Raw genomic sequence first — 18,049 nt, 5'->3', positions numbered from 1 at the left:
CTGATACGATTTCTATAATTCGTTTGATGTATGCTTGAAAACCATATCAGACTGGAAAGTTTGCGTTTTCCTGATCTCAAATAGACAGTTTTACAAACACTTCTTTTCGCGACTTAATATTTTCAAATTCGATACCGACAGGTGTGGTTCTAAAGTGGAGCTATTCAATTTGGGATCATATCAACTTTCTTATTACTAAATTTCGAAAATAACTTGGTAATTGAGAAACTCACATTATATGCTTTAAATTAGGATATAGTTTTGTAGTTGTGGCAGAACTCCCTTTAGGCTATTCTCTACAAGGATGGAATTGGAGAACTCTTAGCTTATCAAAATATACTTATTTGCCTGTTCGAAATAAGTTTTTAGTCTTGCAATATCCTTCTTCAAGCTTTGTACTATTCATTGAAGAAGCTGCCTAGATTAGCAAAATTTCTAAACACTGTTCCGAGCGATACCTGTGCGATATTCAGTATAAAAAAGTATTTGGAAGTTTTACAAGGAAAATTTAACAATTGTAGAAGTAGACCTGTTGAAAAACGAGCATTAAATCTTGATAAACAAATTTGAACCGAAGAACTTCATAGATCTAAGTGAAGTATGGGACCTTATGGATTTTGTAATTATTTTCAGTATACTCAGTTTTAATAATAATTATGAAAAAAATTTAAGATTCTCATCATGTTAGTCGAAACTGTTTCTATGAAGAGCTTAGGAAAGTCGATTTCCAGAAATACATATATGTGACCTGGTCTACGAAAAGGGAGCTAACGTGCGAAAACTAGTTTTCTGGGAAACAGCTGTTAAAAATAAACAACTCTCATCTTCCATCCGAATCAACTAAAAAGTGAGAATTGATTTTTTGACAACCTAAGCCCCCTTGCTGTAGCCCAGGTCACATATACATAATTATACTTAATAAAGTTTTCCAAATAAAAGTATACTTACAGTTTCAAGACAAGAAACAGAATACCTAAGTTACTTGATACTAAAAATGTTCTAAAAATTATTCACTTATAATCCAAAAGAGGTTGAAATTATTTTAGGACTTAACTCTTTAAAACCAAAAGAAGAGGATCACAAAGAGATCGTCGCTTAATTGTGCTCAGAGGAAACAAAACCCACCGCTAATATATTACGAAGCAATAAGACTTTGAAGATAAAATAAAATCACTACTTTTTCTCAACTATCAATTACCCTTTTCTCAGGAACTATTTATATTAATGAATAATCAGTTTGTCACTAAAATGGCCATGAGATTGCCCAACTAGAAACTCGTGAAAAACAGCTGTTTCTACTTATAAATTATTTATTCCTTCCTTATATTGCGTTTTTGAGGTTCTGTTTAGCGGCTTTTTAGTAAAAAAACCCACTTGTAAGTGCTTACAACAAAAAAATACGTTCATCACATTTATTAGTGTTTAAAATGCCGACAGAGAATAAAAAAAAACTTAAGCTGTATTTGCATAATTTTATGTGCAAAATAAAGAGAGAAACAGTGCTAATGAGATGACAGAATTGTATGCACGTGACATTGTTTTATACTTCTATAATACAAAAAACAAAAGGAGGAAGGGGTAGAAAACAAAAAAAAAAATAAAAATAAAAATTAAAAATGACGGGAAAAATATAAAGAAAGAAGCAGACAAAGAGAAAATGATTATTATAAGCAAGGAAAGCGATGCCTAAAAAGAAGTAAATGACTAACAAAAAAGTAATAAAAGAGAAAACTATATTGAAAAGCAACAAATAACTATGAAGAAAGCGCATTTCAAGCAAATGCCAAAAAAAGGAACTTTTACAAACATTTTGTGCAAAAATTAACAAAAAAGTACAGACACAAAACGCGACAATTAAGTAAAACTAACTGCAAAACGTTGGAAAAAATAGAAAAAAACAAAGAGTGAGAGAATCGGAGCGCGATAGCTAGCGTGTAGTACGAGTATATACGAAACAAATGAACTTTAAAAACGTCAGAGGCGTTAATTACTGTGTGGACAATGACCACTGAAATCAGTGAACACTAATCAAAAATCAGTGTTGATCAGATGTGTGTGGCATAGAACTGTTACACGGTGGAGTTGAGTTTGGCAACATTAAAGTTAATTGCTGGTTAGCACTTTTCGCTTTCCTTTTGTGGTTTTCTCTTCCAGTTTTATTTTTTTCTTTCTAAATTTCTTTGTTATTGTAATTGTTTTTGTAATTTAGTTTTTTTTGTAATTTTGATTGTTTGTTGTTTTCGTATATACTGCTATTAACCAACTCATTTCGATATCAAATAAGTTAATATCTCGAATACTTCACATTCGTAATTTCCGGCCTTGCAACAAATCTAAAAAACACGAAGTGATTGCATACAAACACAACTTGTTAACGTCGGGATGCTAGGTATTTGTAACATCACAGACATTCTACGATTATTATTGACTATGTCATTTCGCTATTAAACGGTGAACGAAACGGATCATAAAATCAATCAACGCTTGACGATCAAAGACGCGACTACGACGATAACAACAACGGCGAACGGCGAACGACGAATAACGAGTAGCGAGCAACGGCAAAATTGACTTACAAATCGACTCGTATTTAGTGTTTAAGTGTTTAGTGATGCGTTCGGATATTTATCACGTTGTAAGTGAATATTAATAGTGGGGACAGCATACATATGTATGCCTTAAATCCCAAACCCATTGTACACGTCTATTAGGAAAGTGACGTAAATTGTATAATTATGAGATCATAAAGTTCACAAAGTGAATAGAAAATTTCAAATTAGCTATTAAAATGTAAAATGTGTGCGTGAATGAGAGAATTAATTAAAAAATATAAAAAAAAATAATATGGGAGTGTGAGTGGCTTTAACGCGGTATAAATATATAAAAAATTATAAAATATATAAAAATTTATAAAGTATATTAAAATCAAAAATATTTTAAAAATATATAATATTTAAAAAATAGCGCATTATTTATATCAAAAATATTTAACTAAATCCATTAAGTGTCTTAACCTCACTCAAATGTGCTCATTTCGGTTGCTTACAGAATCCTCCTACAAAAACTATGAATGAACGCGCCGAAACGGTGCCAGATGTCCTTGTTAATGGTCAATCGAATGGCAGTGTTATATCGAATGCAGGCGATGGGAATGCGGGCATTCTCACACAACACAACAACAATAGCAATAGCAATCTTAATAATAGCAACAGCACAAATGGTTTGAATCATAATAATTCGGGCATTGCAGTACCCATACCGATTGTGCCCAATGCAGAGATCTCAGTTATAAATACAACGCCAATGCCGGTCAATCATTTCGGCAATAGCGGCAGCTATAAGAATACCATTGTTATCGATAATCAGCCGAAGCGTAAAGTTAGCATTGTATCGGATCCGGCGAGTGAGGCGCGCAGCATTGGCGCTTATGATAATCCAGCTTATGAACAAAATCCACATCGTAAAATATCACAGGTGAGTTGTGTGAGCGAATTTGTATAATGTTAGAATTTCAAATTTAAAGTAAAAATTTAACTAAGTTAATGTTAAAAATAAGTTATGTTAGTTAATTTTGAGGTTAGAAAATATTAATAAAACTTGGATGTTAGGAAAAATAATTTTTTTTTTTCGAATTTAAAAAATAAAAAAGTTATAAACAAGTATTAATAAAAATAGTAATAGTTTTATATAAAAATCATTTATATGCAAATATTTAATGATATACAAGGGAATGCGTAATATATTAAAAAAAAGAAATAATAACTTATTTTTATTTTTTTCTTTTAATACTGAAATATTATTATTTTTTTATATTTTGATGTTAACAATAAATAAAGGATATAAAAATAAAACTAAAAAAATATTAATTTAAAAATGATAAATATATAATAATAAAATTATTTTAAATAAAAATCCTTAAAAGAATGCAAATATTTAAATTTAAAACACAAGTGAATGTACGATAAAATAATATAAAAACAAGTAAGGAAAGGCTAAGTTCGGGTGAAACCGAACATTTTATACTCTCGCAATTTATTGAATAAATTTTATTAAGATAACACCCAAATTTACCTATAAATTCGGCACAAAGTTTAATAGAATAACGAAAATCGTCCTATATAGTGTATGAGGGCTGAGGTAATTCCTGAACCGATTTTATTAATTTTCACCAGCAAGGTGCACTATATATCCAAGACTATATGCTCACTTAATTTTGTTAAGATATCTCACATATTAACCAATACATAAATGCGGAATAAAGCCCACCGTATTTTTGAAAAACCTATAATTAGGTAGATGGGAGCTAGGAGATGTTATGAGCCGATTTTAATAATTTTTGAAACAGAACACTGTTGGAAGAAAACAATTTCCTCTGAATTATATTAAATTATCTAAGAGATTTACCAATATTTTCGGTTAAAATTTACCCTTAGGCGCTGAGTTCAACATGTTCGATATCTGGGGCCTTGAAAAGTTATAGTTCGTTTTCGACAATTTTTTCACAAGTGAAGCCAGAGATGATATGCACTATTTGTGTAAAGTATTATTCCGCTCTCTTCAGTGGTTCCTTTTGTATACATTATAAAGTGAAGGAATAAGATGGAATTAAAAATGGAGTTATTAGGAAAGCAGTCGTGGTTATGAACCGATTTCGTCCATTTTTTGTCCGTGTTATCAGGGTGTCAAGAAAATATAATATACCGAATTTCATTTAAAACTGTCAAGTAGTTCCTGAGATATGATTTTTGACCCATAAGTGCGCAATGCCACGCCCATTTTTAATTTTGTAAAATAATTTGAGTGCAGCTTCCTTCTGCTCTTACTTCTGTGAAATTTTGTGTTTCCGACTTTTTCGTTAGTGAGTTAACCCACTTTTAGTAATTTTCAACCTAACCTTTGTATGGATGGTGGGCGTGGTTATTATTCGATTTCAACTATTTTCATGGTGGAGAACCGACTGCAGAAAGTTTGGTTTATATAGCATTATACGTTTACGAATTATATACAAATAACCGATTTGTGGGCGGGGCAACGCCCAAAAAAAATTACACCCAAATATGCCCCTCCCCAAAAGTGATCCTCTGTGCCGAATTTTACTTCCATAACTTTATTTATGGTTTAGTTATGACACTTTATAGGTTTTCGCTTTTCGCCATTTTGTGGGCGTGTCTCTTTAGCAACTTTGTTGCGAGAGTATAAAAATAATATGAAAGTTTTGATAAAAGTACTTAATTTATAAAAAAAAAATATTTCCTAAAAATATAAGTTACTCAATATACAATTGAACTATACTAACTCGAATCACAATAATCCGCGAAAAATCTTCGAGTTAGAGAGATTTCCGAATAACGGAAGGTAATTTGTATGAGATTTGATTTCTTTAGCCAATTCAAGAGTTCATGTTATGGAGAATTTCGAGTTATAGTCGTTCAAGTAATAGAAGTTCAACTGTATTATGTAATACTTTTTCAAAAAATTTAAAATTAAAAATACTAATAACAAGCAAAGAAAAATCATTTAAGAAATAATTAAAAAAAATAAAGAAAATTAAAACAATAACTTAATTAATACAAATTTTAATTTAAAACTAAATTACTAAAACACATATTAATAAAAAATGAACTAATAATAATTAATTATTATCCAAGTTCAATTTATAAGTGCAAACAAATACCAAAAGCCGGTGCGCGAGTGAAAGTATTGTCCAACTTTCCGATTTATGTCATATTTTAGAAATTTATCGACCAAAGAACTAGATGGCATTTGTGCAAATGTCCAAAAGTTGGCGCTAAAATTGCCACAAAAGTGAAAATAATATCGAAATTCAGTCTTCGTAATCTCAGTAACGTCCAGTGATAGTAAACCACTAAGCTCCAAGAAAAAATTTTTTCACTCTTCATATATAGCCCATATACACATTTTGATAACTAAAAGACTTTAAAGATGAAGCTTTATGTCTACGTTACCTCAGCGATCGGTCCACATTGTTCTGTGACTTATTTATAGAGAAGATGTTTCAGTGTCGAATTATTAAAAAGCATAATGTTCTAACATAGTCCTAAAGTATTTAAGAGAGTTAAATTTAACTACCAGGTGTACCCAAAACTGAAATCGTAAATTACATAAGAAAATAAATCATTATAAATAAAAATATGAGTCGGCGAAAAATTAAATCGTTCATTGTGGAGATTTTGAGATTGCCAAAGTGCCTAGTAATCGTGCAGATACCTTAATCAATCACGATTTAAGCGCTAATCTTGTTACTAAGTTAAGATCTCTCTGTGTATTTTCTGCAATATTAACTGTTCATTTGGGAGACTGCCAAAGTTCATAGCAATCGTTCAATCTTTACTAATCTCTATACTGTGATAAGATGTCTCTGTGTATTTTCAGCTACCAGAAATCTATATTTATCACTTATTCTAATAAAAAAACAGCCACGTGATCTTCAAAAATTCCATAGATTTACTTTTTGTCTGACGAAGATTTTAATTAATGTAATCAAATAATTTTCAAAATTAGCGACGAGGAAATATATATCTAATAAGCTAATAAGTATTTAACTATATTAGATTGCCTAGCATACTATTTGGTTTATACAAGTTATTTGTTCTATTCGCTACTTCAATCAAGTTCCGGCAAATCAATACCAGCTAACTGCGTAACAATGGAAAATTTTTTCTTACATATTTTCACAGATAAACATATATGGCTTAATAATAAAGAAATCAAAAACACTTTATTAATTTTATAGACGAACATTGCTTATTAAAGCTACTAACCTCTAGGAATTTCCCCAAAGCCATATACATAGGTAGATTTGTCGAAGGTGTTTATATACTAAATATTTTTATTGGTTGTCGAAATATGCTTAACGTCTATAGATTTTTTATGATTTGATTGTAAATTACTGGGTAAACATTGTAAATCAAAACTATATTATCAGTGAGGTGAATTTGGTTTATTGGCTTATTTGATTGCTTTAATCAGTCTAATTTTTTAATGCATAGTCAAGGTAGGCAAAGCTGAGTAACTAGTGGTATTATTGCTGAGTTACGCTCCATAAAAAAATGTTATCGATGCGTAGCTGTGCTAAAATCGTCTTATTATGCTAGGATACTATATTTTGTAGTAGAGTAGTTTTGGTGAGAATTTATGTTGGGGTAGTTCGTAAAATAGTTTAAATTCCACTAAATTCCACTATTTTAGGCTTTTCTAGGAGATAAGAAATCTATAGTTTATTGTAGTTTGATGTTTATAGATGTGATTCCAAAGTTTCTGAAGCAAGGTTATTTGAGTGAAGTTAAGAGACATTTCTGATTTAGTATTTTAATTTACGTTATAGTAACTAACGCAGGCGATAACCTAGCTTACTAACAATCTTAAATACAATGTAATGAGTTCTATGGGTTTCTAGGTTGGGATCTAGATGGCTCTATGAACCTAGCTGAAGACTCAGACTTTTTCAATATACTTGAAGATCCTCTTTAGATATTAACTTTTCTTAATTAATATATACATATATGTAGTTTATTCAACTTAAAGCTTCTACTCGCATTTGAAAATAACAAGTAAGGAAAGGCTAAGTTCGGGTGCAACCGAACAATCGCAATTTATTGATGTAATTTTATAAAGATAACGGACAATTTTACCCATAAATTCGGCATAAAGTTTAATAGAATAACGAAAATCGTCATATATAGGTATGAGGGCTGAGGTAATTCCTGAACCGATATCACTCGTTTTCATCACCAAGATACAATATATCGAAGACTATACGCTCACTTAATTTTATATTACCTATAATTAAGTATATGGGATCTGGGGAAATTATGACCCGATTTTAACCACTTTTGCTATATAGACAAACTGTTATAAGAAAAAAATTCAGAGGAAATGAATTACATTAAAATAACTGAGAGATTTACCTACATTTTTGGTGAAAAATTATTCTTAGGCACCGAGTTCTTCATGTTCGATATCAGGGGCATTGAAAAGTCATGGTCCGATTTTGAAAATTGTTCCACAAGTGATGTCACAGCTCAAATACAGTATTTGTGTAAAATTTTATTCCGCTATCTTCATTGGCTTCTAATGTATATATTATTAAGTGAACGAATCAGAAGAATGAATAATTTAGTTATGTGGGAAGTAGTCGTGTTGTGAACCGGTCTCGCCCATATTCCACCAGTGTCATCAGGGTGTCAAGAAAGTGTTATATACCGAATTTCATTGAAATCTGTCGAGTAGATCCTGAGATATGGTTTTTGACCCATAAGTGGGCGACGCCACGCCCATTTCCCATTTTGTAAAAAAATCTGAGTGTAGCTTCCATCTGCCATTTCTCATGTAAAATTTAGTGTTTCTGACGTTTTTCGTTAGTGATTTTAGTCATTTTCAACCTAACCTTTGTATGGGAGGTGGGCGTGGTTATTATCCGATTTCTTTCATTTTTGGACTGTGAAAGGAAATGGCTAAAAGACTGCAGAAAGTTTGGTTTATACAGTTTTTTTGGTTTGCAAGATATATACAAAAAACCTTTTTGGGGGTGGGGTCACGCCCACTTTTCAATAAAAATTACATCCAAATGTTCTCTACTATAATGCGATCCTATGTGCTAAATTTTATTTTCATAACTTTATATATGGCTTAGTTATGACACTGTATAGGTTTTCGGTTTTCGCCATTTTGTGGGCGTGGCAGTGGACCGATTTTGCCCATTTTCGAAAGCAACCTCCTCAGGGTGACAAAGAATATATGTTTGGAACACATTTCATCACATTTTCATTAAGATATCTTAATTTTTACTCAAGTTATCAAGCTTGCACGGACGGACATCCGAATTTCAAATCCACTCGTCAACCTGATCATTTATATATATATAACCTCATATCTAACTCTTTATTTCTTGGTGACACAAACAACCGTTATGTGAACAAAACTATAATACAACATGTTGCGAGAGTATAAAAATGCTATCTTGTCTCCTATTCGAAATTGACGTCCAACAACCAAATCTTCTGTATGTTATTGAAGAATCTTTACGTTATCGTTTTGAAAATATTTTTATGTACTTTTTTGCAATTTTTGATTTTTATTTCGCAGTAATTATTAACATATTTCAATTTTACAGACTTCCACACATTCACACACAGAATTTGGACCCACACGACGAAAGAGTATTTTGGTGAATTCATCAACCAATGTATTAGCACCGTTACCCCTACCGAATGCGCATGATAATGAATCCGATCGAGGATCACTACACAGCTATGGTAAGTTCGTAAATCATGAACAACCAACAATTATTGGTGGGTGCAAAAAAATCAACAATAAATAATAATGACAGCAAATTTGCTGATAATTGGACACGAAATTTGCGTAATGATCTTTGCACTTAATTTCGCACATTTGTTGTTGCTTTTTTTTCTGATTTTTTCACACATGTTTTATCACCTTTTCACAGGGTTAAGTGTTGATGAAATCATTCTCAATTTTATTTGCATTAAAATTAGTATGGAAAAAAACAACAATAAGTGCAAAAAAAATATTCATCAATAATGATTTATCAGATTAAAGATCACTGATCGACGACAAGCCACTTGACGCTTCCCTGTATCACTTGTGCAAATTCAATTAAATGCCGTTTCCACCACCGACAGTCGCGTCTGTACATATGTATGTATGTGGTGGCAGCTGTCAAATTATGGCTTTACATGATAAGAGCCTTGGCATAATAATTATCGTGAAATTTTCGACTGCACTCAATTGTTTAATAAGCCACATGCGCCTATTGTTTATTTGCCGGGAACAATTTAGAGATTTTTACGGTTTTTTCTTTTTCGAAATACATAGGCGTAAGGTGGGTAATTTCGTTGGAGGGGTGTTGACTTAATGACAGTATTTGTAATGATTGTGGAGTCCCTTATCTTATAATGGATTTTTTAATAAGAAAATTTTGAAATTGTCTAATGGAAGCTTATAATTAAATCAAGTTTGGATCAATTGATTTCAAATTCTGGTTCATACATTCCTGGATCTTATTCAGAGTAGAAAATTATAGGTAGATAGAGAAGATCCTATAAAGTAATTTAAATATGGAGATTATTTTATTACCACTTTAAGAATTACACATACACATTTTGAGATGAACGAAATAGTTTTCGAAACGTGAAAGAATAAAATCTATAGAAAAGTTGTTAGATACAAATAAACACGTCTAGAAAAATCACTTTTGCGAAATTTACTAGTCCTGTCATGTGAGGATCTTAATCAAATTATTTGGGAATATATTTTGAACGACGAATACGGAAATGAATAGCTTCTCTGTAAGACAAAACACGTATTCAACTTCTGTAAAATGGGCCAAAAGACAAACACTTCTTAGAAACACTTTTCTCAGGTAGATTTTGTCTTGGAATCAAGAATTGTTTTAGAAAACCCAACAACTGCGATTACAGGCCATCAACTCTACTGTAAGGATAAAACCAAACTTTTTATCTGATTTTTCTTTTTTCATCTGATTAACTGTATTGAAAAACACTTAACAGTGATATGAAAATTTAAACGAAAAAATAAAATCGTTCAAGGACACGGCAAATAAATTACGAACAATTTGAAAAAAAAAATGGAAATCGGTTTAAAACTCTTTCGGCAATCCAAGTCACCGCACTGACGTTTTCGGAAAAACATGATTTCGAGATAATCGCGTTTAAAATTTCGAGTACATTTTTGTCTCGTGTATCGGAGCAAGATGCAAAACTTTATAACTTCGCTTCTACTGCTGAAATCTCTTTAAAATTTGAGGTAGCATTCTTAGTATACTTTAAGATGGAGGAAAACAAAATTTTCGATTTCCTTATGACCCCTAATTTTTAGTAGTTGATCGAGTTTTTGATAGTTTTTATTATTTCTCAAAAAACGGTTAGGAGATGGGTATGGTTGCTCAAATTATACTTTGCATGGTATAAAATTCTATTCTCTTCATTGGCAGCATCTCAAGTAGTACATATATCTATCCTATATCCCTATTTTATGTTTATTATACTCTCGCAACATGTTGCACAAGAGTATTATAGTTTTCTTCACATAACAGTTGTTTGTATCACCCAGAAATAAAAGAGTTAGATATGGGGTTATATATATATAAATGATCAGGATGACGAGTGAAGTTGAAATTCGGATGTCCGTCCGTCCATCCGTCCGTGCAAGCTATAACTTGAGTAAAAATTTAGATATCTTAATGAAACTTGGAACACTTATTCCTTGGCACCTTGAGGAGGTTGCCTTCGAAAATGCAAAATCGGTCCACTGCCACGCCCACAAAATGGCGAAAACCGAAAACACATAAAGTGTAATAATTAAGCCACAAATAAAGTTGTAAACGTAAAATTTAGAACAAAGGATCACACTAGGAAGGGGCATATTTGGATGTAATTTTTTTGGAGAAGTGGGCGTGGCCCGCCCCCAAATCGGTTATTTGTATATATCTCGCAAACCAATTAAGCTATATAAACCAAACTTTCTGCAGTCGTTTCTTTTCGCCATTTCATTATACAGTCCAAAAATGAAAGAAATCGGAAATTAACCTCGACCACCTCCCATACAAAGGTTAGGTTGAAAATTACTAAAAGTGGGTTAACTCACTAACCAAAAACGTCAGAAACACTAAATTTCACATAAGAAATGGCAGATGAAAGCTGCACTCAGATTTTTTTACAAAATGGAAAATGGGCGTGTCGTCGCCCACTTATGGGTCAAAAACCATATCTCAGGAACTACTCGACCGATTTCAATGAAATTCGGTATATAATATTTTCTTGACACCCGGACAACACGGATGAAAAATGGGCGAAATCGGTTCACAAGCACGCCATCTTCCCATGTAACTCAATTCTGAATTCCATCTCATTCGTTTACTTTATAATATATATGTACATAAGGAACCGATGAAGATAGCGGAATAAAACTTTACACAAATACTGTCATCTGTGTATCATCTGTGGCTTTAGTTATCGAAACTTTTTCGAAATCGGACTATAACTTTTCAAGACCCGGATATCTACATGAAAAACTCAGTGTCTAAGGATAATTTTTCACCAAAAATATCGGAGTTGGGCTTTATTCCGCATATATCTATTGGTTAATAAGTGAGATATCTTAGCAAAATTAAGTGAGCGTGTAGTCTTGGATATAGTGCACCTTGCTGGTGAAAATGAATGAAATCGGTTAAGCAATTACCTCAGCCCTCATACACCATATATGATGATTTTCGTTATTCGATTAGACTATACGCCGAATATATGGGTCGAATTGTGTTATCTCTATAAAATTACATCAATAAATTGCGAGAGTATAAAATGTTCGGTTGCACCCGAAGTTTGCCTTTCCTTACTTGTTTTTATAATATATTGGTTTCAACTAAATTTCAAAATATAACTGTTTCACGTAAAGTAAAAGTTAAACTTTCAGTGAAATCTACTTCACTCTTATATTTGGTGCTCAGTAATTTTATTAGTTGTTATTGTCATATTTCTTATGCAATATTTATCTCTAATAACACAGCTGAAGTAATTTCTCATATTTACAATAATATTTATTTATTTTGTTTTTTATTACTATAATAAATAATTATTATTGACAATAAACGTTCACATATTTTCATATATATATACAAACAGGTGTATTCAATTAGGCGCAAATGTATATGTGTATATAAATCTATCTACTGTGACTTCTGTGGCAGGCTTGCGATGAGCACGTGGTTTGCGTTATCCACATGTTTAATTGTTGATAATAGTTTGCAAAAAGTATAAAATCAATTAAAGTGATCTTACATACACACACATGTGGAATATAAAATACTGAATTGATTATTCGCGAGTTTTTTTGTTTTTTTTTGTGCGCACGAGTGACGTGTCGTGCGCACGTTATCGTCAAGGGTGTGTGTGCGTATGTATGTGTTTGTTTGTTTATCTTTTTTGAGTGGTGGTGAACAGGGTAAAGTTGTACAGCGGGGCTAATGATCGGTGCGAATCAGCTGCTAGACGATTATATGCAATATGTATGTATGTATGCAAATCTTGAGCCCTGTCTACGGCATCCGCCGGATATATGTCACATACGTGACATTTTTGTTTTGACTTTGCATTTGTTTTTTGATTTTTTGATACAGTTAATTTGTTGTTTTTTGTTTGTTTTTAATTTGTTTATGTTTTATTTACATTCCTTCACACTTGTTGCTTTTGTTTTTATTTTTATTTATTTTTTTGTTTTTATTTTTTATTTTTTTTTCTTCTTATTTTTTTTTTGCTCTAATCTTTGTTGTTTTTTGTTGTTGTTGTTTCGCTATTACTTAAATTTACTTTTCGTTAATTATTTAGTCTTTCTTAATGAGCGACTCGTGTTTTTTTGTTAAACAATTCACATGACATGCATGTGACCAATTGATTGTTTAATTTTGTTAAATATTTATGAATTAATAGACTCCGAGTAAACATGGGCGGCTGTGTGACAATGTTTGCGTGGGCGTTAGGTATTTGAAGGCAAAGTAGAACAAGAAAAAATGTTAACTTCGGCTGTACCGAAGCTAATATACCCTTCACATGTGCATTTCTTTTAGTAACTATGTGTTTAAGCATTTCTATGAACAATAACTCACACCAAATTTCGTGAAGATACATATGTAGTAAAATGCGAAAATTTTCCATACAAGCCCTGGCTTCCGATCGTTCAATTTGTATGGCAGCTATATGCTATAGTGAACCGATCTGAACAATTTTTTCGGAGATTAAATTATTTCTATGAACAATAACTCACACCAAATTTCGTGAAGATATGTAGTAAAATGCGGAAGTTTTCCATACAAGCCCTTGATTCCGATCGTTCAGTTTAAATGGCAGCTATATGCTATAGGGAACCGATCTGAACAATTTTTTCGGAGATTAAATTATTTCTATGAACAATAACTCACACCAAATTTCGTGAAGATATGTAGTAAAATGCGGAATTTTCCATACAAGCCATTGATTCCGATCGTTCAATTTGTATGGCAGCTATATGCTATAGTGAACCGATCTGAACAATTTTTTCGGAGATTAAATAATTTCTATAAACAATAACTCACACCAAATTTCGTGAAGATATGTAGTAAAATGCGGAAGTTTTTCATACAAGCCCTTGATTCCGATCGTTCAGTTTGTATGGCAGCTATATGCTATAGTGAACCGATCTGAACAATTTTTTCGAAGATTAAATTATTTCTATGAACAATAACTCACACCAAACTTCGTGAAGATATGTAGTAAAATGCGGAAGTTTACCATACAAGCCCTTGATTCCGATCGTTCAGTTTGTATGGCAGCTATATGATATAGTGGTCCGATATCGGCAGTTCCGACAAATGAGCAGCTTCTTGAAGAAAAAATAACATCTGCAAAATTTCATCTGAAGAACTAGTTCGTATATATACAGACAGACGGACAGACAGACGGACATGGCTGAATCGACTCAGTTCAACATACTAATCATTTATATATATACTTTATAGGGTCTCCGACGCTTCCTTCTGGGTGTTACAAACTTCGTGACAAAGTTAATATACCCTGTTCAGGGTATAAAAATGTGTTTTTATGATAACAAGAAAAGCGCCGGAACAAGCCTCCATCTATTATTTGTTGCTATGAAAACTATATTCTACTCTTAGTTTCTCTTTCGTGAAGAAAGTTCGTTTACCAGCTGGAAGTTCCTCGGGAGCTCTTGTATTTAAATGTGTCTGTTTAAGAAATTGTTTCCAATATACTGCCAGATATATAATTCCAACCACTAAGCTTGTTGGGCTTGTTCAAACTCAATTGATTTTGGATGAGATCATTTTGTCTATTCATTTCTCTTTAACCCTACACAGGAGATCCCGATGGATATCATAACAAACAACTGCTTTAAGTTCCTGTCTTGTAAGTCTCTTTGAAAGTAAAGTTCATGCTTCAGTCATTTTGAACGCAAGGTTATATTCTTTGGGTTACTGTTATTTCAGATCTTTCAGATTCAGATCAGAACTAAGTGAACGAAAAGAAGGTCCTCGTTTATTTCTTTGATCAAGGCTTAAGGATACACTGATTACATGTAATATTTAAAAGGATATATGATGACCTAATCCATTTTCCCCCCCTTAAAACTAGTACCAAGGTCTTCCGCGCCCGATTACATGTAAAAGTATATATGATGGCCTAATTCAATCATACCCCCCTTGGATCTACTACCAATGGATTCCCCTCCTACTTATACGAGCATATGGATGTCTGAGAACCCCAGCCCGATTTGTGCCTAATGCTGATCCTCTGTACTATATCAACACGACGACTTTGAATCATAATGTGAACTCTGCCTTGACTCTCTTTTTCCTTCAGGATATACAAATTATATCAAAGAAGAGTTTAGCTGTTGCTGTGTAAGATTTTGGATCCCCCTTTACGTTATCTGAGCTTTAAAAGTTAATCTTATAAATATATGAATTTAAAGCTACTTGCAATGCTTTAATCGGTCTGAGAATAGGAAGTACCCATATACTTATTGTATTTATAACAAGCGAACATAGCTCAAAGATAGCAAATTGAAAAGAGAGCAATTACATAGAAACGGTTAATAAATAAATATTTATAACTCCAAATATTTCAACACAGCCCCTATCTAAACGAGCGGGCGATCCCCACTATAAATTATTAACTACGCTATCGTTGATTACTCATATCTCGTAGAAAATGTATATGTACACATACAGAGCTTTTTCATATGCGAACTAAGCGCCATGAGTGATCGCTGATCTCAATTGGCGACAAGGCAAAAAATATAAATTATTTATTTTATTTTTTTACTGACCTACCAAGCAATGGAAATTATTGCTGATGTTGTTGTAGTCGACAATATCACAGTAACGAAGTGAAAAGAAGCTACTATAGAAAATGTACGCATATAAGATTTCAAATGAAACTTGGATTAACTTAAGAACTAACAGATAGCTAGTGAATGAATCAAGAATAGTCTTCGTTGTAAGCGGGCTCATGTTAATGACGTCACTTTAGCTAGTTTGAAATTTCATTATTTTTCACATCTCTTTGAGAGAGTTTAGTTAACATGATCTCTTACTACTATTTTTTCTTTTTTTCACCCCACAGGCGACAACAGTCGACCCTATAGATCATCAGCGCTCGACAATTTGAATGCGAAAATCTATCAGCACCAACAAGAGCAAGCTCTCTATGGACATGGCAATAAGTTGGAGGAATCTTGGATTTATTCATTTTGCTTGAAATGTCATGGCGAAGAGAATCGACCGTCTTGGGAGCCACCCTATTGGCAGAAAATTTGTCCCTATCCATTGTGTCCATCATTTCGACAATTTGCACGTCTACTTGTGCTCATATTGATCGGTGAGTAATGAAGATATTTGAAGAAAAAATTACAATATTAATAAATAAAATCATTAAGTAAAATAAAAATAAAATAAATAAAAATTGTAATAAATAATTAATTAACAATTATAATAAGTTTAGTAAATTTAAATAACGGTATAAAAATGTCTGAAAAGAATTCAAAAAATCAAAAAAAAAAATTATTAAAAAATATATATATTTTTCAAATATGCTAAAGTAAAAATATTAAATAAATAGTAAAAATATAAATAAAATATTTTTAATTAAAATATAAAAATAAATTAATATTAAAAATAAAATTAAAAAACTTTAATAAATAATATTTAAAAAATGCATGTGGAAAATTATAAAAAATAAATATAACATTATTTAAATAAAACATTTTTTAAGAGAGATATAAAATATATCAAAAAATTCTTGTTTTTTACAACATGAATAAAATTACAAAAATTTTAATCAATTTCTAAAAAAATTACAACAAAATAATTTTTTTTGTAATAAAATATAAAAAAAAGTTTTCAAAATAAACGAAAATAAAACTATTTCTTTTTAAGTTTTTTGTTAATGAATTAATGTTTAACTAAACAAAATAAAGTTAAGTTAAAAAATTTAAAAATCAAATAAAAAAATCAAATCAAAAATAGTATTAAAAATATTTTTTATAAAAAAAATTAAAAATACTTTTTATAAAAAAAATTAAAAATATCTTTCAGTTAAATATTTTTCTTAAAAATTCTCTTTAATTTTAGTTTTTCTTAAACATTTATCTTATTTTTTTTTTTAATTAATATAATAATGAAATAATTTATGAAATATTATTAAAAAAAAAAATATTTTTTTAAGAAAAGTTATTTATGAAAGATTATAAAAAATATATTTTTTTTTTTTTAAATTTATAAATAAAAAAAAATATTTACATTTTATAATTTAATTTTTTTCTTAAAAAACATTAGTAAATTTTTTTTTAATATTGTTATTTACATTTTTCGTTTAAATTTTATTAAAATTTTTATTAAAAAATATTTTTTTTAATTATTTTTTATACACAAAAAATATATATTTGTATGTTTCTATTCGCTATTTTAAGAAAAATTATTTATGAAATATTATAAAAAAATAAATGTTTCTTTTTTTTTCTAAAAAAAATTTTATGTTAAAAAAATATTTTTTTTTATTTAAAAGATTTTTTTCTAAAAAAAATAATAAAAAATTTTTTTAAATTATTTTTTAATTAATTAATTTTTTTCTTAAAAAACATATTTTTTAGTAATATTTCAAGAAAAATTATTTATGAAATATTATAAAAAAATAAATTTTTCTTTTTTTTTCTAAAAAAAATTTTATGTGCTTAAAAAAATATTTTTTTTTATTTAAAAATTTTTTTTCTAAAAAAAATAATAAAAACTTTTTTTCTAAAAAAAAATAATAAAAAATTTTTTTAAACTATTTTTTTATAATTTAATTTTTTTCTTAAAAAACATATCTTTTAGTAATTTTTTTTTAATATTGTTATTTACATTTTTCGTTTAAATTTTTATTAAAAAATATTTTTTTTTAATTATTTTTTATCCACAAAAAATATATATTTGTATATTTCTATTCGCTATTGTAAGAAAAAT

At 30.3% G+C, this 18,049-nt stretch overlaps 2 protein-coding genes across 7 annotated transcripts in view; one reads left to right on the top strand and one right to left on the bottom strand.

Moving 5' to 3' along the window:
* LOC105214733 (uncharacterized) overlaps window positions 1-18,049 on the bottom strand; it is a 130,513-nt gene that overhangs the window by 104,734 nt on the left and 7,730 nt on the right. For 2 of the 3 annotated variants that reach the window (XM_054228223.1, XM_054228225.1), the window contains exon 1: window positions 14,126-14,198. The exons of the other annotated variant lie outside the window; for it this stretch is intronic. The gene's annotated coding sequence lies outside the window, so the exon portion shown is untranslated. Of the gene's footprint in view, window positions 1-14,125; window positions 14,199-18,049 lie in introns of those variants that run through there. 3 annotated transcript variants of the gene reach the window in all.
* LOC105214691 (sodium/hydrogen exchanger 9B1) overlaps window positions 1-18,049 on the top strand; it is a 49,538-nt gene that overhangs the window by 26,459 nt on the left and 5,030 nt on the right. The window contains exons 1-4 of one of the 4 annotated variants that reach the window (XM_011188246.3): window positions 1,686-1,715; window positions 3,049-3,474; window positions 9,134-9,275; window positions 16,173-16,427. In XM_011188246.3, coding sequence (XP_011186548.2) covers window positions 1,701-1,715; window positions 3,049-3,474; window positions 9,134-9,275; window positions 16,173-16,427 — 838 coding nt within the window. In that variant the 5' untranslated portion in view covers window positions 1,686-1,700. Of the gene's footprint in view, window positions 1-1,685; window positions 1,716-1,962; window positions 2,114-2,289; window positions 2,636-3,048; window positions 3,475-9,133; window positions 9,276-16,172; window positions 16,428-18,049 lie in introns of those variants that run through there. The other 3 variants (XM_011188249.3, XM_011188245.3, XM_054228230.1) reach the window with 3 other exon arrangements.

Source organism: Zeugodacus cucurbitae, chromosome 3, assembly GCF_028554725.1.
Source record: "Zeugodacus cucurbitae isolate PBARC_wt_2022May chromosome 3, idZeuCucr1.2, whole genome shotgun sequence".
Classification (NCBI taxonomy): domain Eukaryota; kingdom Metazoa; phylum Arthropoda; class Insecta; order Diptera; family Tephritidae; genus Zeugodacus; species Zeugodacus cucurbitae.
This window is presented reverse-complemented; position numbering and strand designations above follow the sequence as displayed.